This window comes from Achroia grisella, unplaced genomic scaffold, assembly GCF_030625045.1.
Source record: "Achroia grisella isolate CSIRO2021 unplaced genomic scaffold, CSIRO_AGI_Agris_v1 utg487, whole genome shotgun sequence".
Classification (NCBI taxonomy): Eukaryota; Metazoa; Arthropoda; class Insecta; order Lepidoptera; family Pyralidae; genus Achroia; species Achroia grisella.
The window spans coordinates 5838745-5858020 of record NW_026712891.1 but is presented as its reverse complement, the minus strand read 5'-3'; the positions used below and the strand labels follow the sequence as shown (position 1 = coordinate 5858020).

The 19276-nt window shown below is 31.1% G+C and overlaps 1 protein-coding gene across 2 annotated transcripts in view; it reads right to left on the bottom strand.

The window, feature by feature from the left end:
• LOC131845918 (17-beta-hydroxysteroid dehydrogenase 13-like) overlaps positions 1-19276 on the bottom strand; it is a 33033-nt gene that overhangs the window by 5946 nt on the left and 7811 nt on the right. Inside the window, exons 1-3 of one of the 2 annotated variants that reach the window (XM_059195079.1) lie at positions 15114-15289; positions 3202-3361; positions 228-379 (exon numbers count right to left, since the gene is read on the bottom strand). In XM_059195079.1, coding sequence (XP_059051062.1) covers positions 228-379; positions 3202-3361; positions 15114-15175 — 374 coding nt within the window. In that variant the 5' untranslated portion in view covers positions 15176-15289. Of the gene's footprint in view, positions 1-227; positions 380-3201; positions 3362-15113; positions 15290-19276 lie in introns of those variants that run through there. The other variant, XM_059195078.1, reaches the window with a different exon arrangement.

Sequence of the window (19276 nt, the reverse complement as noted above, 5' to 3'; positions counted from 1 at the left end):
TGGCATATGCTGGTGGTCACTCGATTCTCCAAAATTTGAATTTTAAAATGTATATGTATAATTGTAAACATGTACAACATTTATTTGAAAAGAATACGAGCTGAGTTTCTTGTCAGTTGTTCTTATCTCGAAATCATTCCGAACTGACGGTAGATTTGACATATCATAAGAGTCTGTAATAGACCTACATGAATAAAGATATTTTGATTTTGAATATTACAACTTACTCAAATCTGTGGGCTCTTCCTTTATCTTTCTTGATGATGTCCACTGTTTCTTGGTTGCCCACCGCGTTGATGTCCACGCATACAATTATACCACCCAGCCTCCCGAAACGCATGGCAACCTCTCTGCCCATTCCATGACCGGCTCCTGTAATCTAAAAGAAAATAATATCATCAAAATTTATTAGAAATTTAATTAGGTATATCCATTATTAAAAAATAAACTTGATATAAGCACTTTTCAATAGTCATAATTGTTTGGATTTTAACACTCATTCATACTTATCAGAAGAAGAATGAGCAAGAATCTTGCGTGTTGCTATTTTAAATATCCTAATTCTAATAAATATGAAAAAATATATAAATACGAAAGTTTGTAAGTATGGATGTTTGTTACTGTTTCACGCAAAAACTACTGAACGGATTTTGATAAAACTTTACAGTAATATAACAAAGGCAAATATATTTTTTAAAGAAATTTCATCCAGTATAATAATATTTTTTTTATTCATACAGTACAATTTAATACATTTGCCCATGACATTCGAAATAAGTAAACCTGTGCCATGAAAGCCAGCTCTTTCCAACATACTAGAAACATTTTAAGTACATTTGTAGATAATAATAATAATCTCAGGACAATTCACACAGCGCCATCTAGACCAAATTAAGGCAGCTAAAGCTTGTGTTAGGGTATCAGATAAATGATACAAATACATAGAAAACACCCAGATCAATACAAACAATCATACACATGCATACAAATGTTTGTGCCGTACGAGGAATCAAACCTGCGACCATCTGAAGTAAGGCTGCGCCGCTAGACCACCGGGGCCGTCAAATACATACTGATAGATATTGATTTGTTAAGCATAACTTCGTTGTTTTCTTTATATGAATTTGGTTAAATAGTATCTTATTCTGAATATTATCAGAGTTAGGTATACATTGAAAACAAACATTCATTAAAGAGAAATTCGCTCAAATCCGTAGACCTGTTTATTTTACTATAATACTAGCTGTACCCGGGACCTTGCCCGCGTGGAATTTAACTTTATTTTTCTAAAATAAAAGTAGCCTAAGTTACTCCTTATTACATCAGCTACCTGCCAAAAAAAGTCCCGTCAAAATCGGACCAGCCATTTCAGAGATTAGCCGGAACAAACAGACAGACAGACAAAAATTGTAAAAAATGATATTTTGGTATATGTACCGTATTTATATTCACATGCATGTAGTAAAAACGGTTATTTTAATATTACAAACAGACACTTCAATTTTATTTATATGTATAGATTAGCAAAATTCATCAATAAATAATACAACATCAATATATATTTTATTTCTAATGGCTTGAGACTAACAGAATCTCATAAAAGACTTGAGGCTAACAGGATCTCATAAAATTTAGTATCACATAATAATGAGTATAATATAGGCAACTTGATTTGAAAGAAACTGCTATTTTCCTTATGAGACGTAAATATCCTTAACCTTTAACCTGTCTACAATTGGATATATTACAAACAATTTAATTCGAGTCATGTATGTAAGAAGAAATAATTTATACGACCTTCAAATTTAATATATATAATTTTAGACTTTGTTTATTTAGAGTTTACATTATTTAATATACAATTACAATTTATAATGTTATATTTACACCATTAATAATTAGCAACAAAATATATGTGGCGTATTTACTATTACCACGCGGCAACACCGTTGCCTAGCTACGACAGAGCAATAAAATAACAGGCCTGTCATTTCGAGACCGAATCGCCTTCTTGTACATATACTAATTGTAAATACTTCTATATTATAAATATGTAAATAGTCACGACTGGTTCCTATTCACCTCTTTCTTTCCTGATGCTGCTTCAACATGAACACATAATCATATATAATAATAGCGGCCCCAACTTAGCCGCTAAATATATATTGATACCATGTCAAAATGTGAAGATAGATCTGATCAAAATACTACAATTATATTTTAGTATATGTACTCTTTAAGAATATTTATTTTATAATTAGATATCATGTTAATACAGGAAATAGAAATAAACTTTATTAAAATAAATTTAATATAAACAATTTTGAATAGTCATATTTTTTATTTTGTCACTCCGAATGAGTACTGAATTATTTTATTATTATTTTAAATTTTCTTATTTTAACTCTTATGAGGCTTTTTAAGGAAATAGCAAAAAGGTTAGTCGACATCACAGCAGGCCGAAGAGCTGGCAACCTTGCCTACCTCGAATAATAGTATTATTATATTACATTTTTTATTTTTAGATAGATAGATAGATAGATAATAGTTTTTATTTGTATCTTAGCACAACTACACACATACAGGCAATTATAACATCAAATGACAACCTACAATATAACCAATAAACGGACTCCTTTTAATAATATATGTTAGTTATTATATTACATTTTTTAAGGTTTTTAGTTTTAGGTTCATTGTTCTAGTTTATATATTTTTTTGTTTCTGTATAAATAAAGTATTCTAATATGGAATCGAAATAAAAATGTTAAAAAAGAACATCAAGCAAGCTTCATACCATTGTTGTGGTCGCTTATCTGGCGATAGACTAAAAAAAATGGTATTCGAGTGATATTATTCTAAGTATTCTAGTGGAATCGGAGTGAACGCATAGATAGACTGTCACACTCTTTCACGCAGGAAATATTCTGCATGTAAACAAAGAGAACTAGAAAGAACGCGTGTCTATTCCCTTGTACTTCAATTGTGCATAGTTTAGCGCCTTTTTGTAATAATTAAATCAATCATGTTACCGCACTAAATCGAGAGCGCTCCTGATCATGTAAAATAATACGTGTAAAACTACACACGGTGCTGCTCGCCAGTTCTCTTACTTGACACGCTACCGTGTGTGTAGATGTCATGTAAAGACTATAAATACTAGTAAACTATGAAATTGAAGTGATGGTAATAGCAACTTACCAATATAACCTCGCCTTTGACGCTCTTAGGTTCAGGTGGTACGAAAAACTGGTAGAGGCAGTATAACCAAGTGACTGTCATTTTCACATAGAGCACCAAGATCTCTATGGCTATGGATACGGCTCGGTACACCTTCATGCCGATGCCTTGCTCGTCCGTCCTGAGGAACAAAAAATAAACACTTTGTTTTATTCAAGCGGAAATGGCAAACGAAAATTCACTACACACAACCTGAATTCAATAAATACCAAGGTAATTTTTGTAAAAAGTTGTCAGTGCATCTGGTATGTTTTTTTATATATTTATCCTTTTGACATGATATCTTGATCGTTTGAAATGACAACGGATAACGAGAGGAGGGGACTGCATGGTACATGGTCAGGTTAACTTCCACGTGGTTCCATTCCAGGTGAATTCGTGACGATGGGCTAACTGACCTGATCTCGTACTCATATTATCATCCTCCACTGGTAACTTTATAGTTGGAAAAACCAAGGCAATTTAGCTTAATGGCTTGATTGATTTATAATGAGGATTACAGAATTAATATGTGTACGCTGGAAACAGCAGAATATGATGAAACATATATTATATATAATTACCACCATTGTACATAACATATTCTGACAAATAAATATATTATTATTATTATTAAAAACAGAAAACAGTAATAAAAATAGGTGACACCAAATTATATATTTACTAAACTTTTAAATTAAAATTAACATTAGAATCAAAATCCTAATATTCTGCTTAGCTATTCAGGACGTCCCAGGACATTATAAAAAAAGTAGGATATGATAAGAAAAAAAGAAGACGGTAGAAAAGAGGGCTATTGACAACTCTAAGTTGTATCTATAAAGGTTTACTAGTTTCTTTATATATTTGCTACCACTATTATGTCCATATAATTTAAATTTACGGATTGACATTAAGGTATGTATAAACAAATTAATTAAAGAGTAATCGAGCAGTCTCCAGTTATTTTTCTCAGCAAACAAAATAACCTTTAAAAAATACCTACTGAAAAACAACCTACAAGTAAATGCCAATATGCAATTTAGCATAAAAATTTTTACGACCTTACTTTTTTGGCATTAATAAAGAGCAAACATAAGAAAATGTTCAATTTGTATAATATATTTTTAAATCTTTAACAAATGTCAAGCTGATAAAAAAATGATTTTTCTCACCTTCTACATGTTTTAAATTAAATAAAGTTAATAATAAAAAATTAAAATTAATAAATTAAGAATTCATTCCAGTGAAACAGATACCTAGTTACATATAAGTAAATATTATTAACAGCCGTTGCTTCCGGTGGTCGTGAATTCGATTCCTCGCATGGTACAAACATTTGTATTCATGAGTTTGTATTGGTCTATGTATATTATGATTTGAAAGATATAAGAATTTACAAAAGAAATGTATGTATGAATTTAATTGTCTTGTACCTTAGCTTATCCTTGTAGCCTGTGTTATGTACTTGTACATAACACAAGTTTTGATAAGCTTGGGACTAGATTGCACTGTGTGATTTTTACTGGGGCTATTATTATTTAAAGAAATCATTATTATGTAAACTCGTACACATTCTAGAATTAATTGAGTAATAATTAGCGAATTACGAGAGCGATATTCCATGTCAAAACCTAAATTAAAAACTTGAATGAATGCAGTTGCAATTCAACATAACATATGCCAAAACAGCAAAAGCATTCGACCTCCATGGTACAGTAGTCATGTTGCGTTACTTTGCGTAAATGTGATCTTGAATTTTATACTTGGTCGGCACAATTTGGTAACAAACTCATATTAACATATATCTATATAAAACTACCTTCATATGTTTAGCACAATTACCTTAATATCTCTTTAAATTACAGCCTATGTGTTATTCTGGTGTATACGCTATATTAAGGCAAAGTTTCATCAAAATCCGTTCAGTAGTTTTTGCTTGAAAGAGTAACAAACACATCCATCCAGCCATGCTTACAAAATTTCGCGTTAATAATATTAATAAGATTCATTTACAAAAAATCTATAGATACATATAAAAAAATTTGGAGTGTAGTTTGTAATATTGAAATAACCATTTTTTACTACATGCATATGAAAATAAATACGGTACATATACCAAAATAACATTTTTTACAATTTTTGTCTGTCTGTCTGTTTGTTCCGGCTAATCTCTGAATCGGTCCAGCCGATTTTGATGGGACTTTTTTTGGCAGATAGCTGATGTAATAAGGAGTCACTCAGGTTACTTTTGTTTTAGAAAAATAATATAAATTTCACGCAGACGAAATCGCGGGAACAGAAGTTAACAATATAATTATAAATTATTTAGTGTCAGTAATATAAGCTCTGTTTAGATGCGGAGATGTACTTTGTAATATTTTTTTTCAACTTTTCTAATGCAATGCAGAGCGAGTGCAGAAGGCATATCAAACCTGCGGAAGGACTTATGGAGCAGCTGAGGGCCATTTCCTGCATGACGGATACGACTTTAGTCAGAGGGACTTCAAGGGTATCGAATCTTGACTCAGGTCGTCGTAATTTCAATCCCCGTTCGGATGGAGTAATGTATCTACTATTGATATAACACACTTTTCTCGTTCAAACAAATATGTTTTCTGTTAATATTATCGGACACAAGTCCGAAGTAAATATCTTGAGGAAAAGCGGTTTCTTCCTAATACAGATTTGCTTAAAAGGATAAGACTTACGAACTGTATATATTGTATATTATGTTGTGATATAAATTATTTCGTATTTTTGTAACATGACGCCTCATGTTCCTCCAAACAGTCCTATAATATATTATTATTTATAAGTATTCGTGGAAATACACAAAATAATCAGAACTAGTGGTCGCCGAGTGGTCGAATATCGACCACAATTAATTATATTAATCTTATTAATTATTAAATTAAAAGACAAACAATATTAATCTATTCTCAATTTCTCAACAAACCACAGTCTTCATTACATAGTATAAAACAAAGTCGCTGTCGTTGTCTGTCCGTCCCTATGTATGCTTAAATCTTTAAAACTACGCAACGGATTTTGGTGCGTTATTTTTTTAATAGACAGAGTGATTCAAGAGGAAGGTCTATATATATAATAGATGTACACCCGTGCGAAGCCGGGGCGAGTAGGTAGTTTAAATAAACAAAAGAGTATATATTAGGGTGTGTATCAATTACATGCCAGTGTGTGTAATGTTTCTTTTTTTAATAAACTTAAACTTATTTTTACATAGTATAAAAAAGTTGCATTCTAAAGCCTGCGATATTTCACACTCCTTCGGCCGACAAGGTTTTTGCTTCACGTATTAATATAATAAAGTAGTATTTTTCCACTGCAAGAGCTTTTGCAATGAGTTTTATGTCAGCGGGGATCTTACGAAATGTGCTCACATTCGTACAGTTCAAGTTCGAGGTCAGTACGCGAGTACGCAATAATAACTGCCGCCACGTGGTCACGTGACGCCACTCTCAGAACGCGGCGCAGCGCGGGCGGCGCTAACACAGAACGTGTTCTATGGAGTTTATTCAACTTATATTTTTGTTAAAAGTAAATAATTTTAAATCCATTATAATATTATAAATTAGAAATTGCGTCTATATGTCTACGTAGGTCGTAGTGTTACAGGCTAAACACACAGGAATAGCCCAATTTAATCCAATCCTCCAATTTCCCTATCTCACTCAATATATTAAGTTATTATATCTATTTGCTTTATATTATTCTGCATAAACAGTTTGATGATAAATACTATTTAATTTTTTAATTATTATAAAATAGAAAATATTCAATTTTTTTTAATGGTTGTTAATGACTATTATTTTATTCAGTTATATAACATAGGTTATATTCCATAATTGTAGCACCGCAGGATTTAAGTAATAAATACAAACCATGCCGGTTTGTATTTATTATTGTTTTTACATCATTACATAGTATAAAACAAAGTCGATGTCGCTGCTGCCCTTCCCTGTGTATGCTTAAATGTTTAATCCTACGCAACGGATTGAAGAGCTTTTTTTTAAATAGATAGAGTGATTCAAGAGGAAGGTTTATATGTATAATACATGTACACCCGGGCGAAGCCGGGGCGAGTAGCTAGTATTCTATAAATAATACATAAATAAATATAGTAATGTTTTAATGTGGATTTTGTACATTTTAACACCAAAATTAGCGCTACCATGTTGAAACATTTACATCTCCATTCGGTATATAAGGTAGATCAGGTAGTTGGTTATGTAATAGCTAATTATAAAATATTAAATCATCATTTATCGCTTTAATACAGTCCTTGAATGTTGTTAAGGCTAAGCGTACTCAAATTGAATCAAAATTCTTTATTTATGTAAGTCTCTTACAAACTCCTAAAATTTGTCAAATCTAACGTCAGTTTCGGACTGACGGTATTCTTCTCACAAAGCAAGCTGATTCGCGGCTGCAATATGTGAGAGGTCCCCATGCATGCTTTTTACACGGTCTTTTAATATAGGTATATATCCTACAAATTTAAAATATCTTTATTCATGTAGGTCTATTATAGACTCTTTTGATATGTCAAATCTACTAGTTTGGAGTGCTTATGAGGTAAGAAGAACTGACAAGAAACTCAACTTTATCGTTTTCAAATGAGCTTGTACATTTTTATAAAAATACATATTCATTTTTTAATTCAATTAGAATAAAGTGACCACTACCAAATCTATTACAATTTTGTCTAATCAGTGGCTGTAACCCGAATAGACCAGTCCAATAGAAGTAGTATCCGTTCACGAGTTAGATGGATGAATTACTTTGACACAGTTCATGCGACGTTCTGCATAGGGCAGGGTAGAGTAAAGATCGCGAGATCGCCTTCTAGCGATAAGATTGTCCATTTGTCCTAGATTTTATAATTTTTTTACACATTCACTCACATTGTTCTAGAGAGGAAGTTAAGTTATGTCTCATATAAGGATATGGGACTAACTTATGAATGCCTGAAAAATGTAGAGGGTAAACGTTTAGACGTTGCCCAGAAGAGATCGTTTTTAGCGATAAGGCTGCCCACTGAAACGTCTTTGTCTATTTTATTATTGTTTTTTTTTGTACATTGTGTAGTTTCTGTGAGAGGAACTTTATTCGATCATTCAATCTCATAATTTATAGAATTGAATACATTGAAACTGTATTAAGATAATTAATATAATTAAAAGCAACGGAGGCTTAACTATTACATGGTAATTACTAATGCTGGTTTGGGATTATGTACTTTATAGTATAATCAGTAGGTTGGAGACATATTTACTCATATGTGAGTGAGATACTCATTAGATGGTACTTCTTTTTTGACACGATTTATTTTTCATTGCGTTCTTGTCTGGGTTAATAGCTAACAAAGACGTTTAGCGGCTATGATGGGGCCACTATTATTTAGGATTGTGTGTTCTTTTGGTAGCAGCAAGTGAAATTATGAGTCCAGTAGTTGCTATGTACATATTCGTAGTGATGTAATAGTTACATTATATATATATATTGGCATTAGACAGGCTTGTTATTCTTCTTGTTCCATCGTAACTAGACAACGGTGTTGCCGCTCGATAATAGTAAACTCACCACAGACGTTTCTTTATACTACGATGGTGGCAAACAAGCATACGGCTCATCTGATGGTTAACGGGTTACCGTAGCCTTTGGATGCGTGAATGGCCTCGTAATTAAGCTGTTGTGATAAAAATCAGTGATAATGATATTCTCGATGGTTTAGGCATTTAGCACACGATTTAAACATTTGTATTTATGAGTATGATTGTTTGCATCTGTCTGGGTTTTATGTACATACCATATACCTATACTAATTATATAAAGAGATAAAGCTTCTGAGCTTCTGACTTTGTAGGTTTGATCTTTGGATCTACTAAATCTATTTTGATTTCTTTTTAGTGTAGTAGGATGGCCCACAAGTCGAGAAAGGCTTATACATATACATCACGCTACGACCAATAGGAGCAGAACTGCAATGAAAAAAGTTACAAAAACGGGGGAAATGTAACGCGTAACACGGAAAGTGGCGCGGGTCAGTTAGTTATGTATTTATTTACAAAACAAATGTAAGTAGGTAATGTATTTAAAGTACTGTGTTGAGTACTAAACAACTGATATTTAGTATTAGTATTTTTATCTGTCACACAGTCTGCTGAGGACTAGATGGTAATAGAAATAGAAGTAATCTTTAATAAAATAATAATAATAACATAATATAAGCACTTTTGAATAGTCACATTTTTTTTATTCCACCAATAATCCGGAACGCAGACTCATCACAAGAATAACGAGCAAGGAACTTGTGTGTAGCTTTTGCTCTTGCTCTCTGTTTATCCTGGGTTATTATTATTGATGAGATTATAATTTTTAACTAGTTTAAGGCCGCTAAAAATTACTTTTGATGAACGGATGCGAAACATAGCTGCAATCCACGGCCAGCATGTCCATCGCAATCACATGTCGCAAACAGTTGCCCAAAAAAGCTTTTGCAAGCATCTCTAATGACTAAGTAATCTTCATAAAATATAGCTCTTGAGTTATGGGGTTTGTGTAATGACGCGTATAAGATTTAACGGAAATAAATAATATTTTTCTAAGATAATATACGATGTCATCTATGTAAAATATCATGAAAATACTTATTTATTTTAATACAGGCTTCGCACCGGTGTACATGGACATATGTATGTCTATTATACATATAAACCTTCCTCTTGAGTTACTATCAATTGCTAAAACATTAAAATCCGTTGTCTAGTTTAAAAGATCTGAGCGAACAGACTTATTTTGTACTATGTAAAAATTTACATATCAGTACACCCCTCCGATCGATCCTCCGTCCAATTCAAAGGGGTTCGAAATTACGACGGCCTGAGTTCGAACCCTTAGTGCTGTCCTCATACTAAAGTCGTATCCGTCAGCCGGGAGTGTCTTCAGCCAAAGATAAATTAAAGCATATCCCACGTATGGTATAAAAAGCAGAAAACTGAAAATAGAACCAAAAAAAACCTGGTTACAAAAGAAATCGACTTCTAAATCGTGTTAACGATTTAGCGCACAATTTTTACTTCCTTTATTTATGGTCGTGGATTCGATTCCTCGCACATTGCAAACATTTGTATTCGCTAAGTACGATTGTTTGTATCGGTCTGGGTGTTTTCTATGTATATTATGTACGTGTTTTTAAAAAAAATATTGAAGTATCTTGTCAGTTGGGTACTACACAAGTTCTGCTTACCTTGGGACTAGATGGCGCCGTGTTAATTATCCAGGGATGTTATATTATTATTAATTACATGGAGGTATACCTTACTGTTTGTAAAAAGAATATTCTAATTCTATCCACAATTAACTAAGAACACAATACAAAAATTCACTTGTATTAGAGATACTGCTCATTTTTAAGTCAATAAGTTTCAGTATGGACTTCAATAATAAACCTGATTATTATAGACTTAACCATTGACTTAATAATTGAGTACACATTATGTTGGCTGATTATTACATTCAGTCGATCTTCAAGTTTATAATAAGTGTTATCTAATACTGCTAATTAGGTTTCCTCACCTTCATTGTAAGTTTCTTTTATTACAAAACTAATATTTATATTATATGTTTTAGTAAATATTATCAACCCAAAGGTGACTGATTCATTTACTAGAAAAACGGCATTGTCGAATTCGATTTAAACAAAAACCTCTTGATTGAACTCTACACGGAAGAATTTTGAATAGGTGTAGGAAAAATGGACAATATCCCGCCTAATTTAAAAATAGAAACGAAAAACAATTGAGTTCGTATAATGAATAACTAGCTAGTCTTCGATCTTTAAAAATCTCTTCATCGAACACGGAAGAATATTGAATACCTTAGCTCAGGCGTGGGACGCTACAATAAAAAAAATAACAAATTCCCGCCTAATTTAAAAATGGAAGCGAGAACAATTGATTCGTATAAAAAATAGGTAATGTATTAGGTCTGCATTCAATATTCGAATTTTAAAATACACTGTAATCCTTATGGTTTCTCTATTAACAATTGACGTCTGTAGACTGAAGACGTCATTCAATGATTTTACGGTTTGTGACTATGAATGAAGGTCATAATGAAATACATATACTAAATAGGATATCTTATCCTCAAACAAAGTAAGACATTACAACTTAGACCTCAGGAGTTGCAGAGTTATCACGGTCGTCACAGTACATTTTGTGATGGCTAGTATACATGTACGAGTATGTAGGTATATAGCTTACCACTTTGATTAAGCTGTCCAGTCAGCTTCTTTGATTACTACAATTACTTAAGACAATTATACAGGTGGGACAAAGGTAGTACAGTACAAAGTCTCAATTAGGTAGACTATTATTAGTCTATTCCAATTAATTTCTATGGTTAATTTTCCTCGTTTATATGCGAAACGAGTTTACATTTACACATTTTTCCTTGTTTATGTTTATTACAACATATGTGCTAGCTATGTATAGGTTACCGGAATATGTATTCAGGGATTCTATACAATACCTGAGTAAGGCATAGAATGATTATTAACTTAGGTTTTTTACTTGACAGTATGTTGCACCCGCTTGCACTAATGGTTTATGCAAGCGGGACAGTAGTGGTATATGATAGGATGAGGTTGAAGTTAGCGGAGTCAACATAATGCTCATCATGGCGACTTTACCAAGTAATAACCACGATTATTTATAGGACCGTGTGAAGGTCGAACAATTGCAATTACCATTGACATTAAAAAATATATCAATAACACAAAGTACATATTTGTATATGGAATACATCCATTTTGGAAATTTATTCAAATTGAAGCGCATTTATACAGTTTAGCACATACTTGTAAATAGTGTGAAATACTTCGTTATATATCAGAATTTTTTTATCTTTTTCCAAGGTATAAAATAATATAAAAAATAAACATTAAACGACGCTATAAGTAGATGTATTAGATATACAAAATTAAACGAATTAACGGTACGAATTAACGGAATTAGCATATGCTTGTAATTTATGTGAAAAATTTTCTAATCTATCTAAATAGAAACTTACAAAGGCATTTCCTTAGCCTCTAGTAGAACATATAAAATATAATAAAAAAAAATTAATTACCTACTATATCCTATATTTATATGTGGTATGTAATTTGTAACCATAATTTTTCATAGTGTACTTGTATGCAAATAGTATAGAAATAGTGAAAGTCATTGTATTCAAGGTCATAAGTCTCCGCGAAACCTGTAGACACGCAAAGGTCATTTGCAATACACGCATGCAATCTGATATCCTTTTGTTGTTGCAGTGTGTGAAAGAGACAATGATATTCTTTTACTAATAACTTGTTTTTAAATTGTATTACTCTATGCTCTACGTATGGAAGAAAAAATCCTGCTAAAACAACGCTTAGACGATAACTATTTGCCGTCATATATAATATAGATATCAGTATTTTATTCCATATTGTATTTGTGAGTGATATAAAAATCTAGACATTTTTATTATTTTATTATATAAATATATATATTATCTTTAAGTTATTTATAGTTATTCTTTTTATAAAATATTTGTAATTTTAACCATTTTTTGTAACACAATTTTTTTTATTTATTGTATATATATGACGCCAATATTTATTATTAATTATTATTTTAAAATTTCCCAATTTGGACAGGCGAAGAGCATGGCCCATATTACCTAATACCTGGTGCTTTGCTAATAAATGTATTATATGATCTGCACAGAGTACGATGACAAATTTGCATCTACCAAATAAGTACTCTGTACTTGTCACACAATGCTAAATGATGCTAATATTGTGAACAATTGCACAAATACAAATTTGTACCTATATTTTCACAGAGCAATTAACACTATGCTTTATAAGAGGTAACATCGTATGAAAACAAAACCAATATTAAAATTATGTAGTTACAGAATTATACCAAAAATTGATTTGTTATAAGCTTGATATTACCATATTATGTTATCTGTGATATTACTAAGTAATATTTTCTTATCTGTAATATAATTAGGTATACTACAAATATTAAGAAACCCATATTAAAGCAAAATTTATAATAAATTCCAACAGCAGATTGTAGGTTAAAATGAAGCGATGAGCTAATAAAGTAATAATTGTTAATATACTAAAAAAATCGTATTAAATATGGTACTAAAATATATTTAGTCAGCCATTACATTGCTGCTTATTTATACTATGCTCGGGATAATTTAAATTTCAATGCTATAGTGTATATATTTGTATATAGCTATATTATAACTATATATAAATATATATTGCGGCTCACATGAAATAACCCAATAGATAGGCTTCAAAATACTGTACTATGCATTAAAAATCTTATTTCGATATTTTGTGGAGTTACGCATTCTGATAGACAGAGAAAATATACTGAAGCCTAACGAAGCTATTACCACAGCACATTCACAGGTACATCATTTGAGGAAATAATGTTACATTGACTAAGTTGTTATGTCTTCATACCCATTTTCACTGCGGTATTAACAACCGAGCCTCAGGTACGCATGCAATATGAGTGATTACAAGAAAAAATATATGGATATCCGAATAAATAGAATTGGAAATATATACCTTATACAACAACAGATATATCTCGCTATTGTAGCTACGTATATAGGGTAGAATTTTTTGTAGAAAGTCATTATCTATCAGCAAATAATACATACTAAGATTTATAAAAAGGAAAATTAGTACTTTTGTCTATAAAAATACAATTGCTTTTGCTATAACATTATTGTACTGATAATTAACAGCCATACTAATATTATTAATACGTAAGTATGTCTGTTCAATCGGCTGAAAGAATATTAATGAAATTTAATGAAGATAGGTATCATGAGAATGAACTTAGACACTATTTTATCTCAAACTATAATCGGAAAGGTGATATAGGGTGTAAGTTTGTACAGAAGAAGTCGTGGGTAACAGTTAACATCTTATATTTCTAGTTTGATACTACGCCTTCGTACAACATTGAAAAATTCTCAACCTACGTACGACCACTTCAAGTCAGGAGGGTATTAATTAAAGAAAATATCGTTATCTATTAAACAAATATAAACGCAAAAAGATCCCATTTGTAAATTGATAAATAACTCTGAATAAACTTAAAACAGCATTTAAACCTTTATTTAAGATTTATATTCTATTCCTTCTTTTTATTTCTAGATACTGCTGTATAAAATATTATGATAGCTCTGTCTCTAATAGACCTAAAAAGTACCTATTACGTAAGGAAAAGTTAAAAGAAAAAATTTTTACACAAAAATACCATTTGTGAATTGATAAATAACTCTGCATAAACTTAAATCAGCATTTAAACCTTTATTTAAGATTTATATTCTATTCCTTCTTTTTATTTCTAGATACTGCTGTATAAAATATTATGATAGCTCTGTCTCTAATAGACCTAAAAAGTACCTATTACGTAAGGAAAAGTTAAAAGAAAAAATTTTTACACAAAAATACCATTTGTGAATTGATAAATAACTCTGCATAAACTTAAATCAGCATTTAGACCTTTACTTTAGATTTCAAATAATATTCCTTCTTTTTATTTCTAGATACTGCTGAATAAATTATTATGATAGCTCTATCTCTAATAGACCTAAAATATACCTATTACTTAATGAATAGAATTTTCTTTAGAAAAACAAAACACGAATATAAATAAGATTTGTTGCTTTTTTCGTATTTTATCCAATAAAAATAATGACAAACAATATCTATAGCTAAGTAAAAAAAACATCTACATTAATCGGAATAAGAGACTACTTGGAGTTACATATTTTTAGGAAAAACTTACTTATAAAACAGAAGATTTTTCTTCCTCCCGCTATTACTGACAAAGGACACATTAAACCACATTGTCACAAAATCGTCCAATTTGTTGTGTCACTTATCACCAAGTGACAAAAAGGACTGTCGTCGTATTAAACTATGATACACTACAAGTAAACCCGTACAGTCAGGAGCTACACTTTCACTGCGCTCGCAGAACGGGCGGCGCGTAATTGCATAATAATTAGAGGAAACGTTTCGAAAATGCATTAATAATCGAACAGAGCGTCCTGTACAGTATCCTGTGTGGACTGTGTATTCTTTTTGTTAACACACAATACCGTTTTATTATTGCGTTTCATGAATTCGGCTAGATTCCCATTGAATGGAAAATGAAATTGTACTTTATAGCGTTGATGTTAGAGTTCAAATTTAAAGGCCTTAACAGATATTTATGAAAATTCACGCGATTTTTCTTAAGAAAAATTTACAGTTTCTATTTTATAATCATAATGATATATAAATATGATATACTAATATTATATAATTTAATGTAATAATCTCGCGATCAGTGAAAATATCTCGGTATCAAAATGAATATGACAAAAAAATAATACATCCAGAAGCAATTTAATTTATGTTTTTTATCTATAATCTCATAGAGGTTGGTATGTATTAAAAAATCACTAGAATAATTAAAACATTCAAAATAATCGCAGTAGTCTTATTAATTTTATAAACCCGAAAGTTTGTGACTATGAATAGATGGATCATTGATACTCTTTCTTTCTTTTTTAAAAGTGCTGAACGGATTTTGATGAAACTTTACAGTTATATACCTTATACATGAGAATAACATATTGGCTATAATTTTCATGCGGGTGAATTTCTTATTTCTTGTATATCTTTCATAATGGCAATTATGTTACATTTTGAAAGTTAGCGTACACTATCACCGTTTATGTTTGCCTATATTCTACACTATAAATATGTAGGCAGCTAATCACTATACATTTACTAGCTCGCATCGTAATAATCTAACTGGCCGCATAAGTACCATAAAGCAATATGAAATAGTTGACATATTAATCAATAATAAGGACACACTTCAGTAATAACTAAGAATTGTTGAAACCATGTACCGGCTCTACATTACACAACGCGCCAATATAAATAGGTATATTCTGTTGTAACAAGAAACAAAGCAGAAACACACAAAATATTATATTAAATAGCTCCGTCCTTGACGGACAGAAGTCCTTATTTTTACACAACACAAATACGTGGTTTTCCATTGGTTGGCATCAAGTTTTTGCAATGCTCTTGCGTCGAAGTCTTGCCATACTGTTTTTATGCAGTAATATTTGTTTATACAACTGGAAAGACTGAAATAGCTAACGAATGTGGTAATGATATGCACAATGCAACACGCAGGTTTCTTGCTCGTTCTTCTTGTGATGAGACTGATTTCCGGATTAGTGGTAGAATAAAAAAAATATGGTTATTCAAAACTACTTATATACTATACGGACGCTGACTTTTCTTTTTTTTAATTAAAAAATAGAAGGAATCAAGCTTTTAATTCCTTTGGACTAATGTGTTAAGCTTCCGTATATACTCTATATTTTGACTGCCACATCTCACCCGTCAAAGCAGAAGACTTAGAACACGGTGTTTGATGGTTATGAATGAGCAATTTCTTACAGACAATCTAGAAAAGGGGACTATGAACATAGTAGGTGGCACCCACAAGACACTGTATTTACTAATGAAAATGAAATGTCTGTTTCAAAAATGTAGTAGATTCTCAATATGGCTATAATTTTTTAATGATAATTCCATCATTTATAAACGAATTCGTTTTTTTTTATTTGTAAGAGTATAAGTACTTTTAGATTCTTCCCATTTATAGAGTTTAGTATCGGTTTTTTTTATTTCATTATTTACTTTTTATAGACTATACGGCTGAATCAATCTTATAGAATTTTATATTAAGATCGATTTTACCATAAAGACGGACATAGGTTATCTACGCATACAGACATTTCTACTCGTGCGACGAATCGAACCCGTGACCATCGGAAGTAAGACGGTTTCCTAAACCTCTAAACCACCGAGGCCAGTACTGACTATCAATAATCTCCCATTGACACGATAGTAGAATGTCATGTAGCCACGCCTGGAACATTCTATTCCACAGGAAGGAAACGGCCATTAGCTCAGGGAACATTTGCTTTATATACAATTTGAGCGTCCGCGCATGTGCAGTTACACAAGCTGCGCGCGCAAACATCACGCGCAGTCCATTGACCTTAACATGCTGTCTATGACATTGAATTTTCAATTTATGACATTTCTATTAGGAATACAGAATGTAGAAAATAATTTTTATCTATCTATTTTACAATAATAATTAAAAACCGATAATTTGTATTCTATTATTTTATTCTTATTACCGTAGTCAAGCATAGGGTTGCCAGGTCGCTAAACTTAATATCCGGATAGACCAACAGTTTGGCCGGACATTTGGGTAAAAATGGCGGACACTCAACATCATTGATTTTTGGATATTTGTGTCTCAATATTAATAGGTACAACAAAAGAATTGTATATAAAATAAATCTTATTTGGTACAATAAATCTTGTTAAATTTTAATTAAATATAGATAATATCGAATGTTAGATCATTCTAAATACTTCATTATTAATCAGTCAAATAAGTCATCAGTCAAAACTAAATTCTAGATAAAATTTTTAAAATTGTTCTTTAATTCTAATGAAGTTTGTACAACGTGCTACTAAACAATAGAAATAACGTAAAAAGCCTAACAAAAGTTAGACAAGCCGGACACCGTTTAATTTGCCCGGAGACGAAATCAAAGACCTTAATTATGTCCGGCTTTATCCAGACGTAGTTAACATTTCTATGAAGTATCCAGTAGTAGTAAGTAAGAAAGGGTAAATACCCTCTGTACTTACTTATATTGGCATTCTAATTTTTTATGGAGTATAATAGAAGTTTAATAATAATAAGCAATATTCTAAATTTGAATTTAAAAATTAATTTGTTATTATTAATTTGTTTATTATTGTAAACATGTACAACATTTATTTGACAAGAATACGAGCTGAGTTTCTTGTCAGTTCTTCTAATCTCGAAATCTTTCCATACTGACGGTAGATTTGACATATCATAAGAATCTGTAATAGACCTACATGAATAAAGATATTTTGAATTTAGATTTTTTTAATAAAGCCGCAATATTTTTCTGTGTCCAATAAAGAGTCATAGTAATATTACCGTGTACAATAAAGATATTATTATTTAATAATAATATTGTTATTCAAATTCTCTGCAAACGGTGTGACATGCCAACAATGGCTATTAAACACAAACCATTGTTCTTGTGGTATGAGCTTAATATATACATAAATAATGTAACTTGAGTGAAACAGGGGCAATAACCGCGTGTTATCAACGTACAGTGATATCATAGTTCGATAACGGCACGTTATGAGAATCTTATGGCGCCACGGCGAAATGCACTTTATTCAGTAGTTGATCAATGATTGACTATGAGAAATAGAAATAGAAATAATCTTTATTCAAATAAACTTAATACAAGCACTTTAGAATAGTCACATTTTTTTTATTCTCCCACTCATTCGGAATGCAGCAAGAAACTTATGTATTAGATACTAAACAACTGATAAAAATAATATATAATTATATCTGTTATACGGTCTACTGAGAACTAGATAGTAATAGAAATAATGTTTATTCATATAAACTTAATACATATGCACTTTTGAATAGTCAGTCAGACTCATCACAAGAAGAATGTGCTAGAAATTTGTGTGTTGCTCTTTTAAATAAATGTTGTTTTAAGTAGATTAAAAATTAATAAGTATTAAGCATTTGACAATCAACATAGAAACTGCTACGGACTCGAACTATGTTCAATCAGATAACATTGTCAGTGCTATGAATTTTAAGTTGAGTTTTTCTACCAAAACATTATTATCATATATAAATTCTTCAATTTATTTAGAGTGTTATTTTGTTTCGAACAACTATAATGCTGTAGGTTACAGCTACCCTTTACAGCTTCACCGGAAGAATATGGAGACGAGCAAGTAAAGAGTTTTGAGTGCCCTAAACCCTCGATGAAATTATAGAGAGGATTG